Raw genomic sequence first — 26,861 nt, 5'->3', positions numbered from 1 at the left:
TATTTACAGTGCTGGTTTTTAGCTACAAATCTCTTGGAGCTAGAAAGCTCAGCCTCCCATACAAACAAGATTTCCTCACTCTCAARAAATATTTCATTAAAATCTTAGCAAATTGAATAACAAGGCATTTTTAAGGAGCATTTTCACAGACACACTAGAGTTCCTAATGAAGCATTTGAATTCCTCCTTGACATCTGATTTCCTTTCCAGCACAGGGCTGTAGAAAATAATCTGAATTATTACTTCTGTTGCAGTGCCATTTTACTCAAAATATTTTATTCGGAGATTCACATATAATTACCCACCTAATAAAAGGAGCTATTAGGTTGTAAAGATCCTATCCTTACCATGCTCTTTTAAAATTATGACCCACTCAAGCTTGAAATCAAAGGCAGAGCTGAATGGAATAATTCATCTGAAACTCTCTTATTGGGTTTTGCAGCCTCCTAACTGATAAATATGCAAATTAGCTCCCTTTTGGTGATTCAGCTGCATAAACAGGGATTAACTCTGAATGCAGCTGAAAATTTAGCAATAAAATGTATGCACACAAAATTTAGTCAATTCAACCAGTTATAGTTGTCAATAAACACTGTAATATGCAGCTAAAGGACTAGGACAAGAGGGAGAAGGAAGTGCTAGGAAGCTTCACGCAGGTTCACAGCGTCCTGCCGCGAGCCACCGCTCGCTTGCTTTTCCTCCCGGACTRCTGCCGATAGCAAGCCAGAAATATTACGCGGGGGGAAGAGCCCCCCTAATTCCTTCATCGGTTATTTACCAGGCCTCCGCGGTTCGTCTTTCTGGGCTCCTTTCCCACCTGTGGGAAGCGCTCTGCACTAACCACCACGACCCCCTCCATCTGAATTTCGGGTCACCTTCCCGTTCCAGCAGGCTCCACGGAGCGAAGGTGGAGCCGGTGGCCGAGCGGCGGCGTCCGCGGAGCTGAGCCGTCTTGCCGGAGGCAGAAAGGCGGAGGAAGGGTCGGGGAAACTTCTGGTGCGTTTTTCTCTTCGCCGCTGCTAACGGTGGCCCTAGCAGAGCTTCCAAATGTCATCACAGGGTGGGCTGGCACAAAGGCCACCCATACGCAGAAATGTTTTATTACAAGCTTAAGCACATAATTACTGTGTGTCAGAGAAGACTGCATATTATGTCCGCTTTTTGTAAGTATACGGTGGCTGGCTGGCAGCGTGCCACCAATGCAGATTTTTTTTACATTCCCGGTTCTCTGTTTGCCATACGTAAAACACTAACTACGGGAGGATTTACAAATGCTTGCTAAAATGGCTGAATTTTACAGCAACTTGCTAACACCCACCACTTGTGCAAGATGAGTGGCTGAAACTACAAGAGAAACGAGTAATTGGTCTTTTTGTTTTGTGCTGTTGGGAAATTTTCCAGATTTTTGTGTGGTGGTCCGACTATTTGCTATGGGAGCTTTTGTATTCAGCAATAATACACAGGAAAACAAAAAGAGTGAACTACAACACTGTCTCATTATGGCATGGTCTATGCTTAAAAACGTACTTGCATGAGGTAAGACTAGACCTATACAAAGAGCTACAAACCTCTACTAAGTAAAACAAGTGAGTTAGTCATGACAACTTGAGCTCTACGAAGACTAGGAGATCAAAATGAGCAATCCAGTGGCATCAGCTACAACTCTGCTGCGATGATGTCATTTGCGTTGGCAAAGGCCACATTTCCGCCGCTTCAGATGCCAGATCTACAGTTATGTAACATTCTTCTTCTTCTTCTTCTTCTTCTTCTTTTCTTTTTCTTGCTTTTTATTATTCTTTTCAGGACTTTTCAGGAATCTTCCTTGCACTGAAGGAATGGTGCCGAGAAGATGATGATTTCATGGGGTCGAGGACGTGTGGGGTATGCATGAAATACTGGTATGCTGCAATGCTCCTGGATAATTATCTATTCCTCAGTAGCTGTTAGAAGGCTGAGCCTGTGATAGCATTAAGTTGCTTCATTAGCCCCTCCAAACTGGCCATCTGTTCGCTCAGATCGTCCTGTTCATAAACCTGCAAGCGAGCAAACACACACAAACCAGCAGTCAGCGAGCGCTGCAACCCAACGCACCTCGGAAGAGTGCGGGAGGCCACGGAAAAGCCGAGGCCCCGAGTGGCACCTGCCGAGCCGCAGCGCCGGCCCAGAGGACYGTGCCGCAGGGCCTCGCCGCAGTCCCCGAGGACCTGCATTATCCAAGACCGGGCTGAAACGTAAAGATTGAACAGGCAGGGCTTAAAACACGAGCTGAAGAAACATGAGCCCCATATGGAGGGGGCTGATAACATTTTCTGCCATGCAGCAGAGACATCAAATACTCATCAGAAAATGCCTTTTTTCGGGCAGGCTGCAACTGTTAATTACAAAGGTCTGGGTTTGCAAATAGCTGGCTTTCCTCAGCTCACGTCAGTGGTTCCCAATTCCTGTCGTGGCCTTTAGTGGGAGAAGAGGATGGAGAACACTTTTCAGAAGATGCTCAGTACCTAACCGGACTGGAAAAAAAGGGAATGCTCTGAACTTGCAGCAAACCCTAAACTGATCAGCACTACATCATGTACCTATCGCTGGGAACCACTGACCTCACAAATTGCTAAGCCAAGAGTAAGAGGAATGAGTCTCTGCTTTCAAAACACTGAGAGGAAGCTCAAACATTAGTTATTTATGTGGGTTTTACAAGGTAGAAGATCTGTTAAGTGCTATAGGAGATCTGCAGTCCCCAAGGTGGGATGGAGTTAAGAGCAGGCAGCTTAAAAGAGCACTGGCAGATGTAAGCTTAAAAAAAGTTCCCCAAATTTTAGCTTTTATCCCCAAATTCTGAGCCCTGATGAACTTGTTGCCTGCACCATTACTTCCTGCAACCACTCTCCCTCTTGTGGAGCTTGAGCAGTGTCTCTCCTGAGAAATAAATTGTGCTGCTGTTATAAAATAAGGTATTGAGAGCTGAAATTGCACTTTGTGTTATCAAATGTTCTGTGCTAAATTACTCTTTATACCAGTGGTTTTACCAAAGAGAGCCTTTTTATATTGTTTCCCTCTCCAGAAGACTCCATGTCTCCTACTTGCTCTGTGCAGGAGAGGCAGCAGCATTTGGAAAAAAGCTCAGCGCCGCAGTCGGGCTGCAGCAAGGTACATAATTACATTTCAAATATATGATTCCCTTTTTCCCAGCAAAATGTGAGAATCCTTCTGTAACTACATACAGAAATATATTTTCATGCTAYTGATGGTGATAAACAGGAATAAAATGCCATTATCCTACATTTATAAGCCAGCAGACCAAAAATTCCCATATGCATGTCTAAATCAAAATTTTGATTTTCCCTTCAGCCAAGCAGAAAATGCAAAAGGATTCATTAACAAGATGCTGGACAAATCACTGCTATCATGCCTAGCAAAAAATTGTCCTGTGCAAGTAGATGAAAAGAGATGATATGCAACATGTATTTAATGTATTTCTTTTTTTCCTTATTCCTTCTCTTTTGCACTGTTTCATCTTCTGGACGGGAGACCTTTCTCTAAGAGAGTCTTAACAGGAGTGAAAAGATTATTCTAATTTCACCATCTTTTCAGTTTCACTTATCTGCTTCTTCAATATTATTTTTCCTTCCATTATCGGCTATTACTCTATACTCATTCTTCCTGCCAAAATTATTTTCTTCCTTTATCGCATTTCTCGCTCCCTTTTTCTCTCCTCCTGGTATCTCGAGGAGCTCAAGAGGGGTTGTGTGAGTTGTCCCATGGACAATACTAACAGAGAATTTAAGCACTCTCTTCTTGTGTCACACACGCCAAAGTCCATTAAAGTCAAAGGAAAAGTTTTACTGACTGCCAGAATCTTTTACTACTTTCCTAACAGCTATCAGCTGTAGTGCAATACCTTCGGGAAGCAGGGACCAAGCATTAGCCCAAAATTACTGCACGGATTGACGATGGCCTAACGGGTCTCCGTGGCAAGGAGCTTTGCCAGGAGGCTCTGTCTGAAGGCAGGTCTTACGTTAGTGGGGTCCTCTGTCGGCTTGTGGCCCTCCTCGGAGACCTCCGGGGCCGTGGGCACCGACACCGGTAGCAGCGGTGATCTTGCCTTTCCTGCCAATCCGAGCGATGCCGTTTTCACCTGAGCCTTGGGAAGGTTAGGCCCTGAAAGAAGGAACCAAAGTCACAGTAAGAACAGATAGCTCTGAAAAGGGGAGCACAGGGCAGGTATTACAGGCAAAATACAACTGATTTATCTGGTTACCGGTGCTGCTTGCCTTTTCGGTTGTAAATGCACAATTCCTCTTCTAAATACACTTACGCTACTTCTTCCTAGAGGAGCACCAGAGCCAACATAAACCCTTTCTAAAAACTCTTCAATTAGATTTCAGATATAGCAGGCTTTAAAGCCTGTTGCTGTCCGCAGCGAGATGGACGTCCAAGACGTCTCAACGCTGCAGAAGAGCTGCCAGCCGCTTCTGCTGTCGGGTGGGACTGCCACGGGCTCGGCTGCCAAAAGGGACGCGCAGTTAGAGCAGCTTCGGGATTCTCTGTTGATGCTACTTTTTGAGGAAAAATGCTCTTTTGCAAAAACGACGTTTTCCAGATGGAAATTTAAATTTTCCTGGGAAAAATACCCCAGAAACTGGTATGCCGTGAAGATCATGCAAACCCTGGTCCCACGTCCCTGCCTGGCAGGGAACCGTCAGTCTAACGCCGTGTTTGGAAGGAGAAAGTGAGATTGGAGAGACAGGCGCAGCAGGCAGGCTGGGCAAAAGAGTTTTTCCTCTCTGGCAGTTCATTTCCACGCTTCTTGTCAACTTTTCTTTCTAACTCCCTCAAACTGACAGCAGCCCCTGAAGTGGGTCACTAAATGAGCTCAAAAAATTGTATTTTGCTTCTAAAAAAAAAAAAGTCTTCTGACTTTTCATCCCAACTTGGACGGAGCGCAAAATATGGAATGGGTATTAAAATATGATTTTTTTTTACAGCAGGGGACTTTCCTTTTTTAAACAACTCTGCTTGGAGTTTTTCCCACATCTAGCCCCGAGCAAGAGCACTGCTGTTTGGCCAAAGAGGCGCCAGCTCTAGCACAGTCTGAAGCATGACTCTTTAAAGATGCATTAACCGAGATGCCTTAGCTTTCTTCTAGTGGAAATTAGAAGTCCTTTGTCTCTTTTAATGATTTAAAACGTCAAAGAATAAAAGCACTGTCCTAGCTGATCTGCCTCTGCTCAGTGCAACGTGCCTGACTCTGTGGAAGACGCTGCTGGAGACATAAGGGCTGCCAACAGAAATAGAAGCATAAATGGCATTGATTTTAAGCGCTCTGGGATAGTTTGAAAATTCAAGCTATCGTACAAAACCAAACCGAGATCGTGTATTAAAGAAATATGTCACAGATTCAAGGCTGAAACAGGGACGGCACTTTCAGGATTGCTTGCTGCCTGCCTAATCCTGCTCCCCCTGAAACTACAGCTTAAATATTCCCCCTACGAGCTGTGTCAGGCCAAACTCACGTCAGTGCCAGTTCTTTGTCACCTCTTCCACCACTTAGATCCCCCAACTCTATTCTTCCCCCATTTCCTCTATGGACCTTGAAGCACTTTGATGCCTCCTGGTGCCCTAAGGCCAGCTGGATGTTCATACGTTTAACAGGCAATCTCCAGACTGATACCTGCTCGGCAGAGTGAATCACATATTAGGGCTTATAAAATCCCTCAAACCATCCCCAGCAGTTAACAGGAGACCTTTGCTGGCACAGGCGATGACTTTAGACTCTTATGGGGCAGAGGTCCCGTTTCCACAGGACTTGAACAGGTTTTTTATTCTGTTCATTCGACTCCCTTGGAAATCAAGACAAAAAAAATAAAACATAAATAAAAACCACTGGCCCAATAGCTTTTTTCTTTATATTTCCTCCACTATGATCTTCAGCAAGTTACGGTTATGCTGTTTCTCGCTGGGGCAACAGCTCAGCTAGCTCCACACCCGTCTCTGGAAACACCCAGCTTCCACGCAAAACCAAACTGTCTTCTCATCCGTCTTAAGTTTAAACATCCACTTGTTTTCCCTTCATCACTAGATTCCTGCCTGATTATCTCTATTTTTGCTTAAAGATCATTATCGGACCGTTAAGAGGAAGGCTCCCGAGCCCTGCGTGGTGGTACCCGAGGATGAGGGCGGCGTAGGGAGGAAGGCAGCTGCTGCAGCTGGAGYGGAGCAGCGCTCCCCAGAGCCCAGCCAACGGCCGCCGGCCTGACAGCTTCTGTGCTCCTGCAGCTTGAGCGAGTAGCCAGGAGACAAAAGTTGCAGATTAATTTTCCGGTATTTCAAAGAACTGCGTTTACATTTTTAATTAGTTTAAGGCAGAGAAAACACAATGGAGCAGAAGAGAGAGCAAAATCCCTCCCTAAACGGAGCTGCCAACAGCATGTTCATTAAGAGTAAGTTCCAGTAAAGAACTGCAAGACAAGGGCAAAATGGGCAAGAGACTTGCAAATATAATCACTTTAAGGCTGAGAATCCTGCATAACTCAAGTTTAACCGAAGCTTTGGAAGCGTGAAAGCTCAACACAAACTCAAACAGATCGCCACAAAGATACGCTCGCTCCTCCAGCTCCCGTTCAATAGCTAAAAGACTTTAATAACCGGGCCTTCAAACTTCCCTGTATCTCAGAGTAAGCATAGAAGATACAGCTATCCCCAAAGATTCAATCTTCTAAGCGCTGCACATTCAAATCGTTTTATAAGAAAGGAAATGTTTTCCACTTTTTTCAGTTAACCAAAAGATTATTTCCCGAGAAGAAATGCAACCCCCCTCCCTTCCTTTTCAGTTTTTAATGTTCTTTCTGATATCTCCAAACCAAACACAGGTTCCTTTACTGGCAGCAGTACGAGCACCCTGAAACGTCTGGGTGATCAAACGATTGCTGCTACGGAGCCGCGGCATCACACGTTATCTGGCAGCGCAAGAAAGCAGGCGGAGAAGAAACCCAGGCACCGCATGGCTCAGTGGCTGCAGGCCCTGAGCAGAAAAGTGCTCCTAAGCTTCTAAGTTTTGCTCAAGCTGGGCACAGATTGCTGTATCAGCTTGTGGGGCGTTTCGGCACAGAGCAGAAGGGGCACAAGATGCCTGAGCTGGGTTTAAGGCCCTGCGCTTGGGTTTTTTGTGGCCGTTGTCTAGATCCCTGCTCTTCCCAGCTTTTCTGCTGGGAAAAACGAGCCTCACTGGGGACTTTCCAGCTCAGCTAATGTGACGGAGTGAAATAATGCAAGCTCAGTTTCCCCACATTGGTGTCTACACTGGGTATCGCACATCCTGCTGTTAAAGGTATTTGCACACAAAACATGGTATCTGGCCTCATGGCCATGCACACGCTAACATTTAGAATTAATTCCCAGTGCTGTTATCCGAGAATACCTGTCTGCTCACCGCTATATACCAGCCCTGAAGTGCTACACATCCAGCCGCTCTGAAATAAGCCCCGACTGCAGTGTGCATCCAGCAGCTACACACTGCAGAGCAATGAGAGACGCAAGAGATGAATTTAAAAAAAAAAGAAAAGAAAGAAAGAAAACAGAGATAAGAAGGTTGCATCACAGACARATTAAACTCTAAGCTCACTGGGGCAGAGACTGTATGTAGCATCTCGACATTATTTTCCGAACCTTTTGAAAACACCTGCAGCACTCAGCGAAGAGAGAAACGGCAGCTGCGACTCCTGCAGCTGTTGGCTGTGTCATTATTTCTGTTCTAGTAGCACTCAAATGCCCTCCTAAAGACAGATTTACCAGCGTCCTATCACAGGAAATCTTGATTGGGTCCTGGGACATCACTGTCACATGAAGCATAAACAGTAAAATTGCAGAGGCACCGCATCGATGTTGTTTATTGGTTAGATAACGTACCATATACGCTTTTTTTATACAAGCGACTTCATATTGCGACTCGTTTGATCCTCATGGACTTGTGGAGAAGTAAATATTTGATGTAATGGCGAGGAGCTCATGTGAAATGCAGAATATGCTGCTGTTATAAAACTGTAAACCCCATGGTAAAAATCATGTTTCTCATATGTAACTCATTAATTGTAGCAATTGGCCTTAAAGACCTGCTTTTCTGCACAAAGACAGATGTTCCTGCCTGGATATTGTTAATGAGAAGCCATAATGATGATTAGTAAGTTCAGTTTGTGCATCTTTTTGCCCTTTAGCTCACAAAAGCAACAGGCAAACCATAAAGCTCGAAACTAAAGTGAAGCTGGGAAAACATTGCTTCCGTTTGGCTGTACATTTCCAGTTCTTTGGTGAATGTCTTAGAGCATTTTCAAAGCTAACGCCTGCAATACATAATTAGTACAACAGTTGAACCCCCTTCCCCCAAAGGATATTAAAAAGCCTGAGCAGGCCTCTCAATGAGGATTCTGGACACAGAAGGTTGACACGCCAAGTAAACTAATTTATGCAAATGAGTAGCTAATTAAATTAAAATCACTTTGGTTTCTAATGTTTTGCAATTCAGCAGGAGCCTCAAAAACAAAAAAAGCAAGCGTTGGAACCGCGGCCACCAGGGGCAGGGGATGACAACGCCGATCGGGCGTATTTCTGAGCAGCCACAGCACGAATTCACCGTTTCAAAGTTTCATTCTCTCAGTTGGGTTATTAAACACTTCGTTGGCTCATTAGTTACATAACATACGACTACCAGGTGCAAACTCCAGCTACCACTGCTTTTCAAAGGCCCATACTGAATGCATTACATTATCATCCTTTATATTTCAGGAGCATTGCACATTAGTGCGAGCCTGTTGTCAAGTCAAAAGGAAGCAATTTTCTAAATCTATATGCATTCGTGCATATCAGATCAGATGTTATGATGATGAACACTGAGTAAAAACAATACAGCACTCATTCTCTTGATAACAATACATTGGGAGAGCTACTTTTCATTATTTTATTTTGCATTATGTCAAATTGGACAGGAGACGTCTCCAGCCAGGAGAAAACAATTCATTTTAGCGGGAGGGTTCAATAATTCTGCTGTTCGTGTGGGTGTTTCTGGAGGTCAGTCCCTGGTAGCAGTGAGCACAGCGAGCTGGAAACTCAGGACGTATCAAAGGCAGCTATGTTCACACCCAATGGATCGGAGGTCCGGTCATAYACAAAGACCGTTAATTCTTGTTTGATTCATGTGTTACAGACAATCTGAGTGATGATTCAAAACAGTGACGTGGAAAAAATAGTTGAACTGGAGAAAATGAATGCAAAAATTGATAGGAACTGGTTTAAGGAGTGATGGCAAGAAATTGTGCTCAATGGAGAAGTATTGGGGTAGGAAAAGGCTACCAATGGGGTTCCTCAAGTTCTGGATTTAGGACCAAGCCTTAATATTTTGATACATAAAATAGGTGTGTGATTATGAAATCTAGTCCTAGCCAAAGCATAGAAGGCTTCACCATCCAACGCGTCAGGAGAACTGGAAGGGAGCTGGAACACCAGAAGCAGCACAGCGCGGCCCTTCCTGCCCCTCTGCTGCTCATGCCACCCACTGCAGCAGGTCAGTGCAATGGGGATCATGTTCCTTCATCTATTTGAAAGTGAGGGATGAGCCTCAGCTGGTCGTTTAGGCTCCCTCTGTAATCTGTGGAAAAAAGCACCTCCCAAAGTCTGTGGAGAGGTAGGATGAACTGTCTTCCCAAAGGGCCTCTCCTTCTCCTTGGGCTGCGCAATGACATGATGTGACTGGCATGGAGCAGACACCTATTCATCAGATTGCTAAAATTAGCAAGAATGAACCATATCTTTGAGAATTAAGAAAAAGAAGTTTTGCCACAGAATTTGCTGGGCGCAAATCGGTAAGATTTGTAGTTTATCAGTTTCCCTCACCAGTTTGGACTAGGAGTTTTGTCAGTGGGTTCCTAAACGGCCTAAACACTCTGCTCTGCCTATGTTTTTATTCATAAGTAGAAGCCACTTTTCAGACATTTCTGGGAATATTGATGACACTGCTTAAATACCTTTTGCAAAATCTCCAAATCCTATTATAGTCCTTTTCCACTTTGTTGTTGCCCATCCTTGTTTCCTGCAGCTTTGCCTTTTGACTCGGTCTGCATTTGGGCAGTCTTAATTCAACAGAGAATCTTGCTCTTGATTTCTCCCCTTGGAAGTTTGATCCAGTGTTATCCAGCTAACATTTGCGTTACCCTGTCTAAGGAGTTAGCCAAAAGGTGTCGTGAGTTGCTTCCACAAGGAGATACTGATCATGGATTTGAGCACTTGTTTGGTGAAAAAGAAGATGCACAGAGTCATTCTGGCTGGATTGTTTGAGTATTTTGCTGGCAACGCTGTGCCTCTCTTGGCTAGCATCTGCTCCAAAACGTTCTCTCCCTTAGGTTATCTAAAAGGCTGTGCTTGTTCACACTGAGTTTGACTCCTCTCTGCTATTTTCTTTCACAGAAAAAAGCCTTCCCAAAACCATCATCAATGAAATAACTTATCTCCACCTATTCTGATTTCTGAACTATACAGTGGGATGCAAATAAGCTTTTGCTTTTGGAAGAACTAAAGTATTCCTTGAAGATGAATGGAGCCAAGAGGTATCCTATATAATGGGACCATAAAAGTCAAGATAAGCTACAGAAGTCAGAAGGTGACGTCAGACTTGTAACTCAAAATAGACAATCTTTTCCTGCCCCCGTATCTCACAGCTTTTCCACAGTTTTTTCTAACCAACAGGACAAAGGCAAACACTGTCTGTGTCATTAACTAGGTCTGTTATGAAACAAAAGAAAAAGTAATTAAGATTTGCAGATGCAGAAGAATCTTCAATGACTCTGAAGAGATGCAGTGCTTAGGCCGTAGTTCTCAAAATTGAAGGGGACAATCCGGAAAATCAAAGTGATTTAAGAAATTCAGATGTCCCAGATGCTTCTGACAGTAACGAGGTTGGCAGCCTAAATTTCAGAGGGTGGGGAAAGAGCGCGAGACACCAATACAAAACTAGATTTTTCTCGTTAAGTAAGCAATCGTGGTGGGGTGTACTGCATATCTTGCAGTATGGAGAGGTAATTTTCCCATAAACATACAACAGAATATCACAAAAAGATCAAATGCCACTAACAGGTCACTTGGTATTTCCACCAGGAAAATGAGTGTTCTACCAGTTTAAATGGCTTGAAAGTTGAAACATAAAGATGAGAATAACATCTAGAGGTGAGTTTGCTTGTATCTCCATGACAGAGTGCTCCCATATAAGACAGTGCCTCTCGGGGGTACAGAATATACAATTATAAGAAAAATATTATTTGATGACTCAGCTGTTTTATATTATAGGTGGGAAAAAAGAAAAAATAACATCTTTTGTCATGAAATGGAGTTTTAAAAAATGACTTTTGAGGTGATAATCAGTGGAGGCTTGGCTCATTCCACATGGGAGATACTTCTAAAAAGAGGTAAAGTTTAATTTAGGAATCTTTGCTATTAGGAGAAAGAAAGTAAAAAGAGAAATAGAACACAGAAAGAGGTCACTTAGTCACTTAAACATACAGTACTGAACAAGTAATGGGACTGTCTGTTGGGGAGGCTTTTGAACTAGCACTGATGAACCTCACATATTTTTATGTGCTAAGGCTTCAAAATAGGTATAGAAACTGTGAGTTTGGAAAGGACACTTCAAGACAAAAACAACAGCACAGGCTGCTCAGATACATTGAAATATGGGAGATACTTGGTATATTGTTTCTCTGTCTTCTCAGCTGCTCTTCATCAAAATGGAGCTCTACATTTTAAGAACTTGCAGTTATCTAAAAACATCCATTGGGCTTTTTTTAGTTTTTACTCTGCAGGATCCAGGCTGGGCGTAGAAACCAAGGTCAGTGCAAGAACTCCAAGCCCATGTCACATCAGAGATGTGTCTTCACACGTGTCCTTCATTTCCCCACTTTATGCCCTCACAGACTCTTGAGCCTCAAAGAACAAAATGTCTTTAATCTCTGCTGGAAATACTACGCAGGATAAGGAAGTGTCACGACACAAGTGACCACCTTTGGCTGCAATGCTTCAGCGGTAACAACCACAACCCCAAATAAATATGAATATTGCACATGCAGTGGAAAAAGCTTTACTCCTTTGCTTGGCAAAGGTGCAGAAATACAGGATCATAGACACTGCCCATCATTAAATCTTTCTATGCGTTTACAGTATAATTATCCAGAAAAAATGGTTTTTTTAATGGTTTTACTGCTGCCTTGTATTGAAATAGCTCATTTATATCAAAGTGAAATCAGTTCATTTATCCAGACAAGCACCTAGGTCCACACTTAACTTTACACCTTCCAGCAGTCCCTTTGATTTTAATGAGACAACCAAGATGTCTAAAGTTATCTGCTTGCCCAAGTACAGGACTGGACTGGAGCCAGATTTCCCTGATACACAGGACTGACCCATTTGTGACCCTTCTCTATCCATGTATCTCAGCAGATTGCAGAAAGCTTGTTTTCGTAAAAAGAAACAAGGAAGACAAAACATTTGGAAGTTGAAGGTGGAGGGGCAGATAAAGGCTTACGAAAAAACCCAGTAATCTTCCTTGGAAGTTTTCATAGGTTTTCACTTGTGTTTTATATTGGCATGAGGAAATTATTACTGAGGGATAAATTTCCTTTAAAAAAGGACCCAGAATTTGGTTATGCAGTGACTTAATTAGAGCTAATTGATTGTTCAAAATAAATGCACTTGCGCCGCTCATAATTAACTCCGAGTGGATTAAACACTCTAAAAAACATTGTGATTATAAAGCGTAAATCTAGCACCAGAGGGTTCTAAATTTATGTCTCCCAGATTTGCCTGCTTTACAACGCAAAGGTTTATTCTTGGAGTTTCCCTCTCTAAACACTCTGCCTGAGAACCGATGTTCAAGACACTTGAGTAACAGCGATTTTGGTAATGCTCCCGAAAGCAGCAGTCTATTTTCAGCGCAGCCACGCGACTCTGAACCAAGAGGGAACATAAACGGTTGGAGGGAGCTTGTGGAACGGTTACTGGAAATCCGAGTCAGGGACGAACACCCACTTGCAAAAACACAGCCAGCCTTGATTTCTGTCCCAGGAAAATCCTGCTTCCTCTACAACAGCTCTGTATTGCAATCCTTGGAAGGACTTGCCATTCTTGTACTAAGAAGCAAGTTTCTCTGTACATGCAAGAGCAAGTTTACCAAGTAAAACAGCATCATTTCTACATTCACTTTTCTAACTATAAGGGCAATTTCAGGGTCTTCCGAGGTCCAAAATCCAAAAACTTACACAGTTCCTCTGCAGTGCAACCCTTCCCCTGAGCTCCCAGACCATGCCCAGTTTGGGGCACTCCTCACAGTGCAACAGGAGGAAAGAAAATCAAGCTCAATTTTGCTGTGCAATGAAGTGACTTTTCACTCTGGGGTATCCTAAATGTTGAATGAATATCCAGGAAGGCAAGAATTTGGTTTTCCAACTACACTTTTTTGGTTAAGTAGCAAGAGAAAAAAGGAAAATAGGAGAAAACAGAAATAGAAAGAAAGCAGCATTCTTACATTCTGACAAAAGATACCGGAGCCTCAGAAAGCTAAAGTTTTAGAACTGCAGCACAATATAAAAAACACTACTTCAGAGGCTGCATTTTCTATCACCTCACACTTGCTTCTGGAGAAGAAAAATGACCTCCTAATTCAGGTTCATTTAAAGTGCAGCTGATCATCAAGACCTAAAAGGAATTTTCATTTGCAAGGGGGAAAAAAAAATCCTTCCTGTCCATTTGTGGAATTTATGTCAGATCTATAATGCAATAAGCTCAACACTCCATCAAACATTTTCTGTTTAACCTGAAAGGGGACTAAGTCAAATCACTTATATGCCTATGTGCATGATTTGCAAAGAGAAGCGACTGCAGCCACGGTGGAGACTGGAAAGCTCACGGACAGATTCTCACGCTTTCAGAATAAGTATTGGGAACCTGAAGTGCTCTGTCACCAAGCAGTGATGAAAAGGTGAGATCTCCTATAAAATATCTACAAGAAGGGCTTAATGTGAAGAGTTCAGATTTACTGGGCTCAAGCGAAAAAAAGTGGGGGGAAAAAGCAGAGGAAAAATGGCAGATTTTAGCTGTGGATTAAGCCAAAGTCATGACCCAACAAATAGGAGCACAGCCTTTTTGATATTTATTCATACCCTCACGGCAAAATCCCACACGTCTGAAAAATGATCTCTCTATGTCTTTTTTATGAAACATAAGATAGAGTTTAACAGCTAATTATAATGCCACTACAGAGATATATTGAATGGGTAAAATACTAGAGGAGAGACCTCCTTTTAGCATCTAGTCAAAGTCAAGAAAAACCCCTCCGTTCATCCGGTCTCTGGGCAAGATCCAAAAAATAATTTAAATGCTAATATTGTGTGAGGGCCAGTGTTAGATGCCAACTCTAGAACTATAATCTAAACCTTCCTCCTTCAATCTTCTCGGTCAGCAGATGTCCAAAATCCCCTCCCAACACTTCCAAATCTGCGTTTCTGTGGAGCTGCGGCATGAGCTTGGCCATGGGGCAGGCAACGGGGTGGGCTGAGCACCTGATGAATCCACTATTTATTGCCCTATTTATTACATAGTACATGTAAAAATTTCTTGAGACTTAAAAAAAGTAGCAAAAATTAATTAATTCTATCTATCAGGTTGAGGAAAGCAACAGTTATTCTAACACGGGAATTTGCTACGAGCCTTTTAAGCCTGAGATGTCTCTAAGTGGGGTTTAATCAGCAGACGTGGTCCATAAGGCAACTTGTTCAGCTGGTCTGCAGGTAGCTTGCCCACCTTTGCTCATAGGTTGGTTCAAATCAAGAAATCCATCAAGAGCTCTGTAAAGTCAAAAATGTCTCCAAAATTTCCCTTCCGTGGGAAGGGATACCTTAGCGATATAACTACGGCTAAGATATCATGCTCATGGGTCGTATTAAGTTTGCAGAATTACCGGTGGAAGGCAGTGCTGTTTCTTGGACTTTTTTTTTAATGCTTTCTCTCCATTCCCTTTAACCTTCCAGTAGAATTAAAAAGGTGGCTCATCTCCCATTTTAAGTAAAAAGAATAGAGATTGGGGTTCCCGAGAGAAGGAATTCAGGAGTGGATACTGAAAGATCAATCTTGTTTTGAGTGTCTTTTAACTAGCATAAGGCCACAAAACACAGATTTTTTTACTGCTGAGAAACCAGACAATTATTAAGCTTAAAAAACATGCATTCAGTGCCTATTTCCAATACGTCCCCAAGCTTCAAAGCAATAAATTCATAAGTGCTAGGGGAAAAAATTGAAATTTCTAATGAAAAACTCTTGATACTGAAATGTAAGTAAAAAATACTGGGAAAAGTTACAAAATTAAGAAGTTTTTATTCTGGCTTTTGTACAAGTATTTGTATTTGGTGAAAATTCATCCTAACATAGACAGCCATCAATAATCAGTAAACCAAGACAGTCACACTAACGACCTCCTAAAAGCTTCTAAGCTGCTCTTAAATATTACATAAACCAAAAATTGGCCTCAATACAAGCACGTACAGGGCCAGAACCAGTTCTACATCTGCCTGAAGGCACAAGTATAAGTTAATGCTCAGAAAACAAACTTTTCTAGAAAGAATTGGTAAGGGAAATAAAATCAGTCTGGCTAATGACTACCAGGACAAGTGCACCGTACAGACCATACAGAGAGAAAAAACAGATAGCTCTGACACTACAAAATAGCAGGGGGAAGATCAGAAATGAAGTTACACAAAATTCTAAGAGGCAGAAATTGCAATTTTAAAATAACAGCGAACACAATAATTTAAATACCATGTACCACCCAGCAATACGTTTTCATTTATGTGACCGAGTCCAGCACAGCACAATTTTCCATTGCTTTATCAGCCATAATACAGAGCATTATCACTTCCAGGTCTAAATTTTGCCTAGTAACAAAGTCCTACCCCTTGCCTGTAAGAAACATTGCATCTTCTACAGCAAGATTACTTATCGAAAAAAGGCAATTTTATCAGGATGACAGGGTTATTTATGAAGATTAGTAACATGCTCCGACTTCCTCTTTCTATCCTTCCCACCAATAATAATGATTAAATGGTAAACCCTGATTGATTTACAGGACAAATAGCTCTTTTGAGGTAACTATGCTTACTCACTAGAGTAAGACAAGTAGAGTTAGACCCTCATAAAGTAAAATGCTGTACTACATAACGGTGAATGGACTCTATTATATATAAAAAATAATTCAGCCGTACTGCTTGGCAAAAGCATTTCTCCAACAAATAAGGATTTACCTACTTCTGTCTGCTGTCAGAAACTGGATTACTTGCTGATGGATAGCAGGTACTTCCAGTAAAAATGCAGAGGTTTCTTGGTAGCTCTCTTGTTGCAAACATGGAACTGACATACGTTGTAGGGGAAGAAAACTGCATTTAGAAAGACGTATCACACAGGAAAGAGTAAAGCTGAAAGCTCAAAGGTTTTTTGAGCCAGACTGGGTGTTATTCAACCTAACGGAGTAAACAGCTAAAATGAAATACCAACCTGCAAACTCTTTTTTTTRCCTTAGTAATTCTAGTAGTTACTGCGACTACATCAAATAGCGATACTCAAGTAATACCAGTTCACAACAACTCTAGCGCTGGGCGTACGTTGTGATCCAAGCATATACCGTATATATTATGCACGCGGTCTCACGCGATCTGGCGGTGAAGAGTTTTAAAGCAGCTCTCCAGAAACGGCGCCGCTCAGGAAACCAAGCCAGATGCGAAGCCAGGCGCTGGCGAGGCTCAGGCCCCTGCCCGCTGCCGTGCCCCCCACCCCAGCACAGCTGCCACCGGCGTTCTGCGCTCCTGCCACTGGCGTGTTTGCGACCGGCGAGCACAGCCCGTTCGCCCCTCTCTGCTTGAACCCACGGACTTAGGGAGGCAATGAATGAATGTTTCGCTATAGCCATATATAACCACGTAATCTAACCCTGACAATAGCCTGCGGCTTCAATCAAAGGGGGCACTGTTCTATGACCATTCTTTTTAAAATAGTATTTTTTTCCTGTTCCTTGCATGCTTGCTATTAAATTTTTAAGTACTTTGCACACTGGAGTGGATTGCAGTCAGTTCTTTTCCAGCATACATAAATAGTCCTTTCATTATCAAAAAGGCAAGCCTTGAAACAAGAGTCAAGCATTTGGCATTGCTTCAAGTTATTGTAGCACAACAGGAGACTGGAAACAAGACCAAATGATTAATTTGGCATCTCATTTATTTCATTTTCATCACTTACTGGTTAACTCTGATTTTAAGCTATTGCCTTGTCCCGAATTTTTATTCCAGATTGTCAGAATGAAATACTGGATTATTACCATAAAACTGCATATATCCACTCCCCATTCTGTGAGTACTTAAAGATATTCTTCAGGGTATGGGACAGCCTTGCGCTCTGTATCTTTCTCCTGAACTGAAGGGCTGTGGTGCCACAGACTTCTCCCCCGTCATCCTCACCTGTTTGAGAGAGAAGCGGCGTGTAAGGGACTTTCGGTTCTATTGCACTCATCGGTGGAGGTAGCAAGGGGTTGGCAAAGCTGCGCAGAGGGTGCGTGGGGCGGACGCAGGCCGTGGGGATCGTCCTGCTCGGGGCATCCTCGGTGCTTGAGTGTTCGGGCTGCGTCGGTGGTAGCAAGGACGGCTGCTGGGACGCYGGGGCTTCGTTTACAGCTGGAAGAGAACATTAAAAAACAGTAAGACAAAAACCCAAGAATTATTACTGGGGTGTTTTTTAAGACTTATTTCCTACTTTTATGATCATTTTCAACAGAAGGTAAAGCATTAGCCTCCGATCTCCAAGAAGCTGCAGGAAGCATGTAAACAAATTTCTATCAAAAGTTATTGGCAGATGAATTAAAAAAACAGATGTTCCTCAGAGCAGCCATGTGCCAGCTGAAGTGCAATAAATCTTCCTTTAAAAAAATGCAATCATGACATTTTCATCTTCCTCTATTTTATTTTTATTCAAACTTCTTAAGCTCCCAGTGTCATAGGATTTGGGTGCTTTTAAATATTAAAAATCAATAAAACCATAAATACATCATGTGGAGACTGAAACAAACTATAACTAAGAAAACTCATTATGTTCAGCACGATGGTACTATTCTAGTCATCGCGGAGAAGAGCTCGAGACAAAGAAAGGACGTAATTAATTTCTACATAACCAATCACCAATATTGTTCTTCCTTGAGACAGCTGTAACATTTAGTGTGCCAAAGCAGAAGGTTGCTGTTTTATTAGCCTATATTCAAAGTCAATTCTTCTGAGATTTAAATGTGCCATGTCAACCCGCTAATACAAAACGCAGCTACACTGTGTTCTGCAGTGCTTCTTAACAACTCTGTCATGGCAGAAGAGAGAGGCAAACATAGCTGAAGTATTAAGGAAAACAAAGTGTGAGGCAAAGAGCAAAGCCCTTTATTCCTACACCCTCTGGAAACCCATGTTGCATCCTAACTATTAATTGCAAAATGATCGTGATTGTATGGGAATTTTCAGCATGGGTACAGTACGGTGTCTATTAATAACATCACCAGTATTGCGAACGCACCCGCAGAAGAAGATGACTGGTAATTCGGAATTGAACTGCGGTGTCCTGACACCTGTCAGATGACAAACCTTCTAATCCTGTAGTCTAAAGCTAGGGCATCTTCCATGGAGAGTGCAGAATGAAGGACATGTTGCAGAGGAGGAGGGATACAAGAAACAGCAAGCGGCAGTACGCACGCCCAAACGTTGAGCGTGAGCTGCCATTTCCAGCTTCCCTGAAATAGTTTCCTGAAGGAGGAGTGGCTCTGTTTTAGCAACAGAAAGCTTTCTGTGGCACTAACCAGCTTATGGAGCCCCGGCACTCTCCACAGAGCCGGCACGGCATGTTAGAGTTAATTATGGGGAGGACTAGTGAGTGGAGGTCTGCTGCGGTGCCCTACGGATGACAGCAGGAAATTCACTTCCCTGTGCCACAGCGAGGAGGCTGCCGCTTGTAGTACTACTTTGTTCCTACTCCAGGATGAGAATATGGGCACTGGATCAAAAACATCATCTCCTAACTCCTCTTCCAAATCCTGCGTCAGGAACCCATTTGAGGCTTCCCAAAAAAGCAGGTTTGTGGCCTTTCTCAGCTCATTTCCCAGCTCTTGGCCTCCTGCCCTGAGGAACAGCGCTGGAGAAAGTTTTCCGCGTGGGAAGAGTGCCTGGCCTTATTGCAAGCATAACAGTGAAAAGAAGCAAGATGGTCAGCGAAGAACCTGACAACAACATTTTGAGCATGTTGAATTTGTCCAACATCTCCGTAGTATCTATGCCAGTCACGATGGCTCATAGCACAACAGTTAATCATGCAACTTGTGGCAGGAAACCAGAAATCTAAGAAAAGCTCCTCCTTTTACTGAAGGAAACAACCTTCCTGACACATAGATATCAGCATTAGTTATTATACTGGGACCCAAAATGCTCTGGAGGAGCTGGTTTCTTTCAGAGCTTGCTGCAACAACCAGAACTCATTGTACAAATAACATGCAATTACACAGCCGAGTCAAATCTCAAGGCATTTTATAATAATTAATGTCAAAGTATATAAGTAATTACAACCTACTAAGTGGCAAAACAATTTTGAAAAATGGAAATGAGGATTTTTCCTCATTTCCGCAACCCCATTACTTGTTTCTATGGCAATACTGCAGACATCCTCTGCAATATTGAACCCCACACATAGGAAACGAACTACAGGATCTCACCAAGGTCAAAATCATTTACAGTTTGTAAAAGTTTGCTAGCCTGTGGTTCATCTTCCTTGTTTTCACCTTCAAAGCTCTTTGCATAGTCATGCCATCACTCCCTCTCTGCTTTTCCGTTTCCTTCCTTGCCCAGTGCGCTCCTCTCCGTTTTCTTTTCTGCGTGTACTCTTAGGTCTATGTTCCCTTAAGGAGGTCAGAGACCACCTTACTCTACTCTCCACAAAATACCCTTCTTGGTATTCTGCAGTGGTGCTCTCAGATAACAAAACTTTAGGAGCTAGCATCACCATAATGGTCTCCACATTAAACAGGCCTTATAGTAAAATTACTGGATTATTGTATGGATATTCTATCTTATAGACTTAGCTGTAAAATCTGGAGACCTACATAACTGTTATTATGTAAAAAATTTCATGCTATCCTCCAGCTATTATTGAAGACAAAGGTGATACGGTTCTATTAAAACTAGAGGCTAGAGTTGGGTTTTAAATATTGAAGGCAAGTGGTCTAATGAAAGTGGTTCACTCTTGAGAAGACTTTTTTTTAAATAAGATGTGCGTGCTTGCAAGCATAATGAGAGCCATCAATTTGCAGATCCCTCAGGTCCCTGCGGGAAGAGAGGATGGATTGTTTGTTTGAAGGATGGATGAAGATGAGGACATTGCTAATGCTACCTACACCACCTACATCAATTTCCTGCTTAACAGCTAGGCAGTTGCCTCATCACCTCAACAGAAGTGTCAGAGAATTCTGATTATTTGTACTGCTCCAATTATTAATTATTTTTTTAATGGAAACTAGACTTCCAGTTGACCTTTAAGATGAAGCAGATAATACTGCGCTACAGTATTCTTGTGATCTTTTACTCTTGAATTTAGTAAAATATTTTGCCAAAGTAAAGAAAATATGCTACATATGAAGATCTGTTCTAAAGCCCGGTAGAACCAATAAGAGTCTTTCACTGCAGTGGAGAAACGCTGGATAAAGCTTTATTTGCATTCATTTTATGTCTAACTTAGGAATGCTGAGAATGAGCTTGCTTTCAACTCAAGCAGCAATGAACTCTCTGGTGACCAAGCAGAAAAGCAGGTATCTGATATAAAAATTGTTGGTCTTCCCTTTGCTTTTGCATACACGGTGGTTGGTACAATGCATTTAACCAGTTTAATGACTTCAGATTTATGAACACATATATCTTTTATTAAGTAATAGCACAGGAAAATATTCCCACTTGGATTTGTAGCTGTTGGCTCTACCTCAGTCTGAGGTAATGAAAGATCAATACAGACTGAAAACAAAAGGTAATAACAGTTCAAAGTATATGATAGTACATTGGGACATACAATGACTGAACTGCTAATAACTTTCTGTGTATCCTTGAATTTACATAGATTATAAATATCATATGACCAAGATTATATATCTATATAATGCTGACAAACGAGGGACCTCATTCCTGGTGGAATACGGTCTTCAGGGCTAGCCTAAGGAAAAGCAGTCTGCCTGCTGTAAAAATGTTATCAGGATGTGACCAGAATATATTCTGTTCATGGTGCCTAGTGTGTCTGTGTGGGGACGGGGAAGGAGAGGCCCACCACTAAGGGTAACACCAGAGCTCTTGCTAGTGTTTCGGGGTCTCTCCATGACCAGCAGTGCCCCCTCAATGCCTCCTGGGTGGGAGCTCTTTTCCTCCAGCTCTCTTCCTCTTCTACCCGAGACCCGAGGCCTTCAGCATCTCCACAGCTGCGGCAAAGGAGAAAAAAGGGTGTTCTCTTCCCCTTGTAATGCACTGTAACCTGCGGCACATCACCATTTTCTCCTAGCTGTCCTGATAAAACTGCAAGCCGCAGGTGCCATGGAGCTGGGAAGGACTCTGGAGGAGGAGGCTAACAGTGGGGAAGGAACGCTGAAGAGAGAGCACTCACTTTATTATGGCTCAGACATTTTTTCTGTCTGGAAAGATGGAAAAATTGATATTTAGCAATTGTATTTCACGGCTGGCAGTGTCATCAGCAGTATTCAAACTGACAAGTCGGCTTATTATTCAAGGGTGGTTCTGGCTAGGGCCTGACTTTCCTTTTCATTTCCTTTCATTTCCTCTTCAGCAGAAAATTTGGCCTAAAGATATGTTGCAGCACTTGACTCTTTGGGGTCAATGAGAAAAGGCTTTCAGAACAGAAAAAGGTGTTGAAGCGTGGCCTATATGACAGACTGCAAAGCAACACCCTTCCTAACGGCATTGCGTATGATTTATTCAAAGACTGCTACATCTTGATCAATCGAGTGTTCAGTCATGTAGTACTGCAGGTAGACTCTGTCTCGGAGGAGTTATTGCACGGTGTGTTTTTTTTCTGAGACAGTTGCAATTGGTGAAGCATCAAGTGAATTTTTCACTGAGGGGTAAAATGCATACGAAAAAGCTTCGTGCCTCTTCTCTATAGCCTCTTTAACTGCTAGTTGCTCTCAAGAAAACCCACATGAGCATGCTAAGAAAACAGCCCACTCCCCACAAAAAGGAGATATGTGTGAGAGAATTCAAAATGCTGGAGTCATTTTGTTGATCTATCGCCCTTCGCTGCTGCAGTGAAGTCAACCATGAGACACTGAGAGGTGATCTAGACGTGCAGCAGCTGCTTCTTAATCTCGGGAGCTGATAGGAAGCATTTGCCAATGACCGTTCTTTCAGCCTGACGTTGCCAGTGCTGGCACCTAGCAGCAGCAGCAGCACTGGTGCTGAGAAAAGGTTTAGGCATCATGTTAGAAATGTGTTTTTACATCCCTTCATCTCTCCGCAGACTGACAACTAACGAATTCTGCCATTATAGGAAGCTAGTGAGCTGTTGGCTGGTGCTGACAGCGTCAACTGTCACTAGAAAACAAACAGTGTCTCCACTCACTTGTGCCTTAGCTTGATTGCAGTGGTGTTGAAAATGGAAGGCACAGTGAAGGAGGAGAATATTTCACCCGGGGTGAACAGCATATTCAGTATGACCTAGGAGCTTTGGAAATCAGTAGCCTAAACCAGAGAGGGTAACTGCAGCAACTATAACAGATTCTCATTTCATGTTGTAATGGGGTTAGATAATTTTTGAAACACCACACAGTCTTGATTACCCCAAAATTACCTGAAACAAGGCTATGTCCACTGCTATTGAATTATTTAATGAGGAATTCCTAAATTATCTGAAACCTTCACTACTTGAGCTTACTCAAGGTCCATCAGGACTTCTGAATAATTAGAACTGTTTTGCATTTAATCTCCTTCCAGAAAACTTTTGTGTATTAATAAGCTCCTGTTCAATTCTCAAGCATTCAGCACTTGAAAGAATTAGGCAGGCGCATACATCTCTATACAGAACTTACATCAGGAAGAGCCAGGGTCTCAGAACATCACCACTCGCTTCCAGGGAGGGCTCTGGCATGGCCAGTTTGACCAAACCATTTCTGAGAGAAAATTTTTTATAAGAAGGTTCAGATGTTGACCAAGTGACCAAGAGGTGCTATATCTGCCATTCTGGGGAAAAATTTGACATTGAAGAATCCACTTAAAAGGCACGTCTGTGTGTGGAGGTGCTTGATGGGGTAAAAGCTGAGAGGTAGAGAAGAGAGATGAAGATCTGCAGACTGAAGAAGCTGAGATCCTTTTACAAGCAGGTCGAGATGATGACAGCTGAGCAGATAAACATCAACGTGAGGCAAATCACTGAAGATCCTCTACCAGAGGGGCATGAGGGGATATTTTCTGCCCTTTTGAACCGTGCTCTACAAAGGAATGAAGAGGGGCCATTTCTACGCTACTGTATGTTTATTCTTTGTCACCCTGTGACAGGTGAGACTCTTCGCTACCTATACTTCTGCAGTGAGTACTGGTGGAGTGTGTATTAGATGTGCATCAAACTTACAGTAATTTTTTCAAAATTGTTTCAGAAAAAGACCAAACAATTCAGTCTTYAATTTCATTCCCATCTCCATGATTAGGCGCAGGGTAGTGAATTTTTTATTCAACATCTAGTGCCTGTCAACCAAAAAACCTGAATCTACTTTGTTTTTGTGCATTGCATTTGTGGTGTATTTGATATTAATTTAAGCAGCAAATCAAAAACTGATTATGCCAGCCCGGCCCTCCAGAGGAAATTGCCATCTAGTTGTAAAAGGAACTCAGACTGTACATCGACACGAGGGGAAATGACACGGGGGTGATGAACAGAACAACTGAACCCACCTTTTACCTACGATCCCTCTGCTAGAGTTTCAATCATTGGCCCCCAAGGACCTGTCTGAACTGACTGAAAGCAACAATCAAATAGGAGGAAAAATTAGTCATTTTGAAATTAATTCCCTGCGGACCAGCAGCACAGACTCTCTGTGTTGTGAAAAAAATACGTGTAACAGATTGACATTAATCTGTCAATAATTCAGACTTGATATGCAGTAGAGTTAAGGGAGAATTATAAGAAAATATGAGCCCTCCAACTATAATTAATATGCCAGAGCACACTCATTAGGCTAGAACAAAGAACAGATGGCTGTCGGTGCAGAAGATGCTTAGAAGTAACTTATGAAGGTGAGGCTGGGGAACTTGTGCTGCACGCATACCATTTTCCTGGATCACGGCAAGTTGAGGAACAGATATGGGAACRCAGAAAACCCAAATCTATTATTGTACAGGAGGAAATATGAATATAGAACTCACTCTAGAGAAGAGACAACTGATGTGAGACAAGACAACAGTATTCAAATGTACAAAAAGTAGCTGCAAGAAAGAAGAAAATAAAATGTTCCATGCCCACTATAATCAAAAAGGGAACAAYTGGATTAAATTTTAACAAGTTAAATATTAGGAAAATGTTTCTAATAGTGAGGGCAGCTAAGCCTGGGAAGACACTGTGTGTAGAGGTGTTTTAAGTGCCATCATGGATGCTTTTAACTAGTGATGATACTAGATTCTGCACTGGGATGAAGTTTTCTCTGTTTTTCTGGGAATATCTTTGTGGATAAAGCAAAAGAAATTAAAGCACAGTGAAAAGACCTGCAGAAAAGAAAGGATCAAATTAGATCAGTATTAGATGCAGGTTCCAGGACGTGCTCAGCTGTGAGGAGAAGGGGATGCAATGGGAAGAGGAACCATTCCGAGGGCACAGGCTCTCCTTACCTGAGTGACATGCACAGACTGGGGTTATAGCAGGGGGGAAATATATTACGCAGGTTGACTTGACTACTTCAGTCAGACTCTTCCTGGTCTCAGCAAACCTTGGTTATGTGCTACCAAATTGCTGTGGATGCTTCTGAACTGTATGTGGCCTGCCATTGGGAGGCACCAGTCCCTTCAACCATGTGGTCCTCTCTATGTTCCTCTTTTAAACTGCTTGGGAATTACACAGCAAGCACGTTGATAAGATGCAGTAGCTTTTAACTTTTAAGACAAGTTGCTGTTCAGTATGTATTGGAAGTTGCTACTGGAGCCACCACTGGACAAGAGGCAGCCTGCGCTCAGTTGCTGTTACCCAACCAACTACTCATGCATCCTGATGACAGAAAGCGAGCTGGGTAGCACCCACCAGGTTTGCCTATTGCCAAGCATTTTCATAACACAAGAACACCAAAAGAAAAGCACTGTACTGACTTCTTCCYGTTCCAAAGGTCCTGTCGACAGAGAGCGTTGGGAATGGCACAGGCCGAAGAGTGAACTGAGGATGTGGGTATCCACAGGTGGGAGATGGCAGGATCCCGGGGTACTGGGCACTTTCTAGTGTTGGCACAGGAATGGCACTGACCACAGCTAAAAGAAAAGACGGAGAGAGAAGATTAAATGTGTGCCTTTGGAAAATTTATAAAAGTGCTGATAGAGTCAACAGTGAACCAGACATAACCATGTTTCCAAAACAAAGTATCCATATACTCTGTATAAAATATATTTCTCTGCTCACTCTACCCAAGCCCACAGAAACCACCTCTGTATACAGAAATGGGCATCTTAATATACATACAGGACAACTGCAGGTGCAAATAAAATTACCTGTTAAATTAAATAGCTTCTTTGCTTACATTCAAGTTAGGCAGCCATATTTTGGGGGGTTCTTTATCTGCCCTCTTGATAGATATATGAGAAGGAATAGATTAGGCAAGAATTTAAGGGCCTGATGCAGTTGCCTAAACCCAGGTCTTTGGTGCCATTTCAGATGCCTCAGGACACCCTGCAGCCTTCAGCTGCTGCTCTGGAAGAGCATGGGGCTCCTGTGACTCTTCTGTCCTGTCTGTCAGCCCCACACAATCGTCGCTGATGCCCTCGGGTATCTCCAGCGGCACTAGACCCCTATGCTTAGGCATCAGCTGAGACTGGCTGGGCATCCTTCTCCACTCTGGATGCCCGTCCAGGCCTGCAAGCAACAGGAATGAGATGTGCCAGCAAACCAACAGCTGAAAGTTTGAAGCTGAAGTTGAGTTCAACTCCAAAGCTGACTTGAATTAACACAAAACCCTTTGATTTGGAAACCAGGATCACAACTTGCCAAACTCAGGCTTTCCTGTGAATTATCCTTTATTTTCAATAGTCAAGGCATTAAGAATTGATGATAATAGTACTATACCGACCATGAATTTCTGTGTAGCTTTTAGGAAAAACTCTCAGTTAAAGTTTTGCCTAGATAAACAATACAAAGAGATTTTTTTTGGCTCATTGATGATAAGTTTGGGCTTATATAGCATCTTTCACACATGAATTACAAACAATGCCGTAACCTTTAGGATAGTCATTACAATTACTTCTAGCTCTTACTACATCTGTTACACAGAGTGGCAAACCAGGCAATCTGCCCAAGGTCACTCAAGAAGCTATGATGGTGCAAAGCCTTTATGAGGGTTTTTTAAGAACATGGCTTTCAGGGAGGCAATGCTGTATTTCCAGATGTAACAGACAAATGTAGCATGTACAAAACTCAAGAAGAAATGATAACCGGAGTGATTTGAACTTCAAAGTTGTCTGGGTTCAACTCATACATCCTCAGAAGAGAATTCTTCCTATTCAGATATTTCATTTTGACTGTGTATGATATTT

The 26,861-nt window shown here is 42.6% G+C and overlaps 1 protein-coding gene across 1 annotated transcript in view; it reads right to left on the bottom strand.

The window, feature by feature from the left end:
• Positions 1-1,943: 1,943 nt before the first annotated feature.
• The window catches only part of DCC (DCC netrin 1 receptor), a 593,999-nt gene continuing 569,081 nt past the window's right edge, over positions 1,944-26,861 (bottom strand). The window contains exons 26-29 of the mRNA XM_026092248.1: positions 25,422-25,586; positions 17,529-17,741; positions 4,013-4,155; positions 1,944-2,033 (exon numbers count right to left, since the gene is read on the bottom strand). Of these exons, the coding sequence (XP_025948033.1) occupies positions 1,944-2,033; positions 4,013-4,155; positions 17,529-17,741; positions 25,422-25,586 (611 nt within the window). The remainder of the gene's footprint in view (positions 2,034-4,012; positions 4,156-17,528; positions 17,742-25,421; positions 25,587-26,861) is intronic.

The sequence above is a fragment of the Apteryx rowi genome, unplaced genomic scaffold (genome assembly GCF_003343035.1).
Source record: "Apteryx rowi isolate R43461 unplaced genomic scaffold, aptRow1 scaffold_95, whole genome shotgun sequence".
Lineage (NCBI taxonomy): Eukaryota > Metazoa > Chordata > Aves > Apterygiformes > Apterygidae > Apteryx > Apteryx rowi.
Note: the sequence above shows the minus strand (reverse complement) of the source record. Positions and strands in the feature narration are given on the sequence as shown.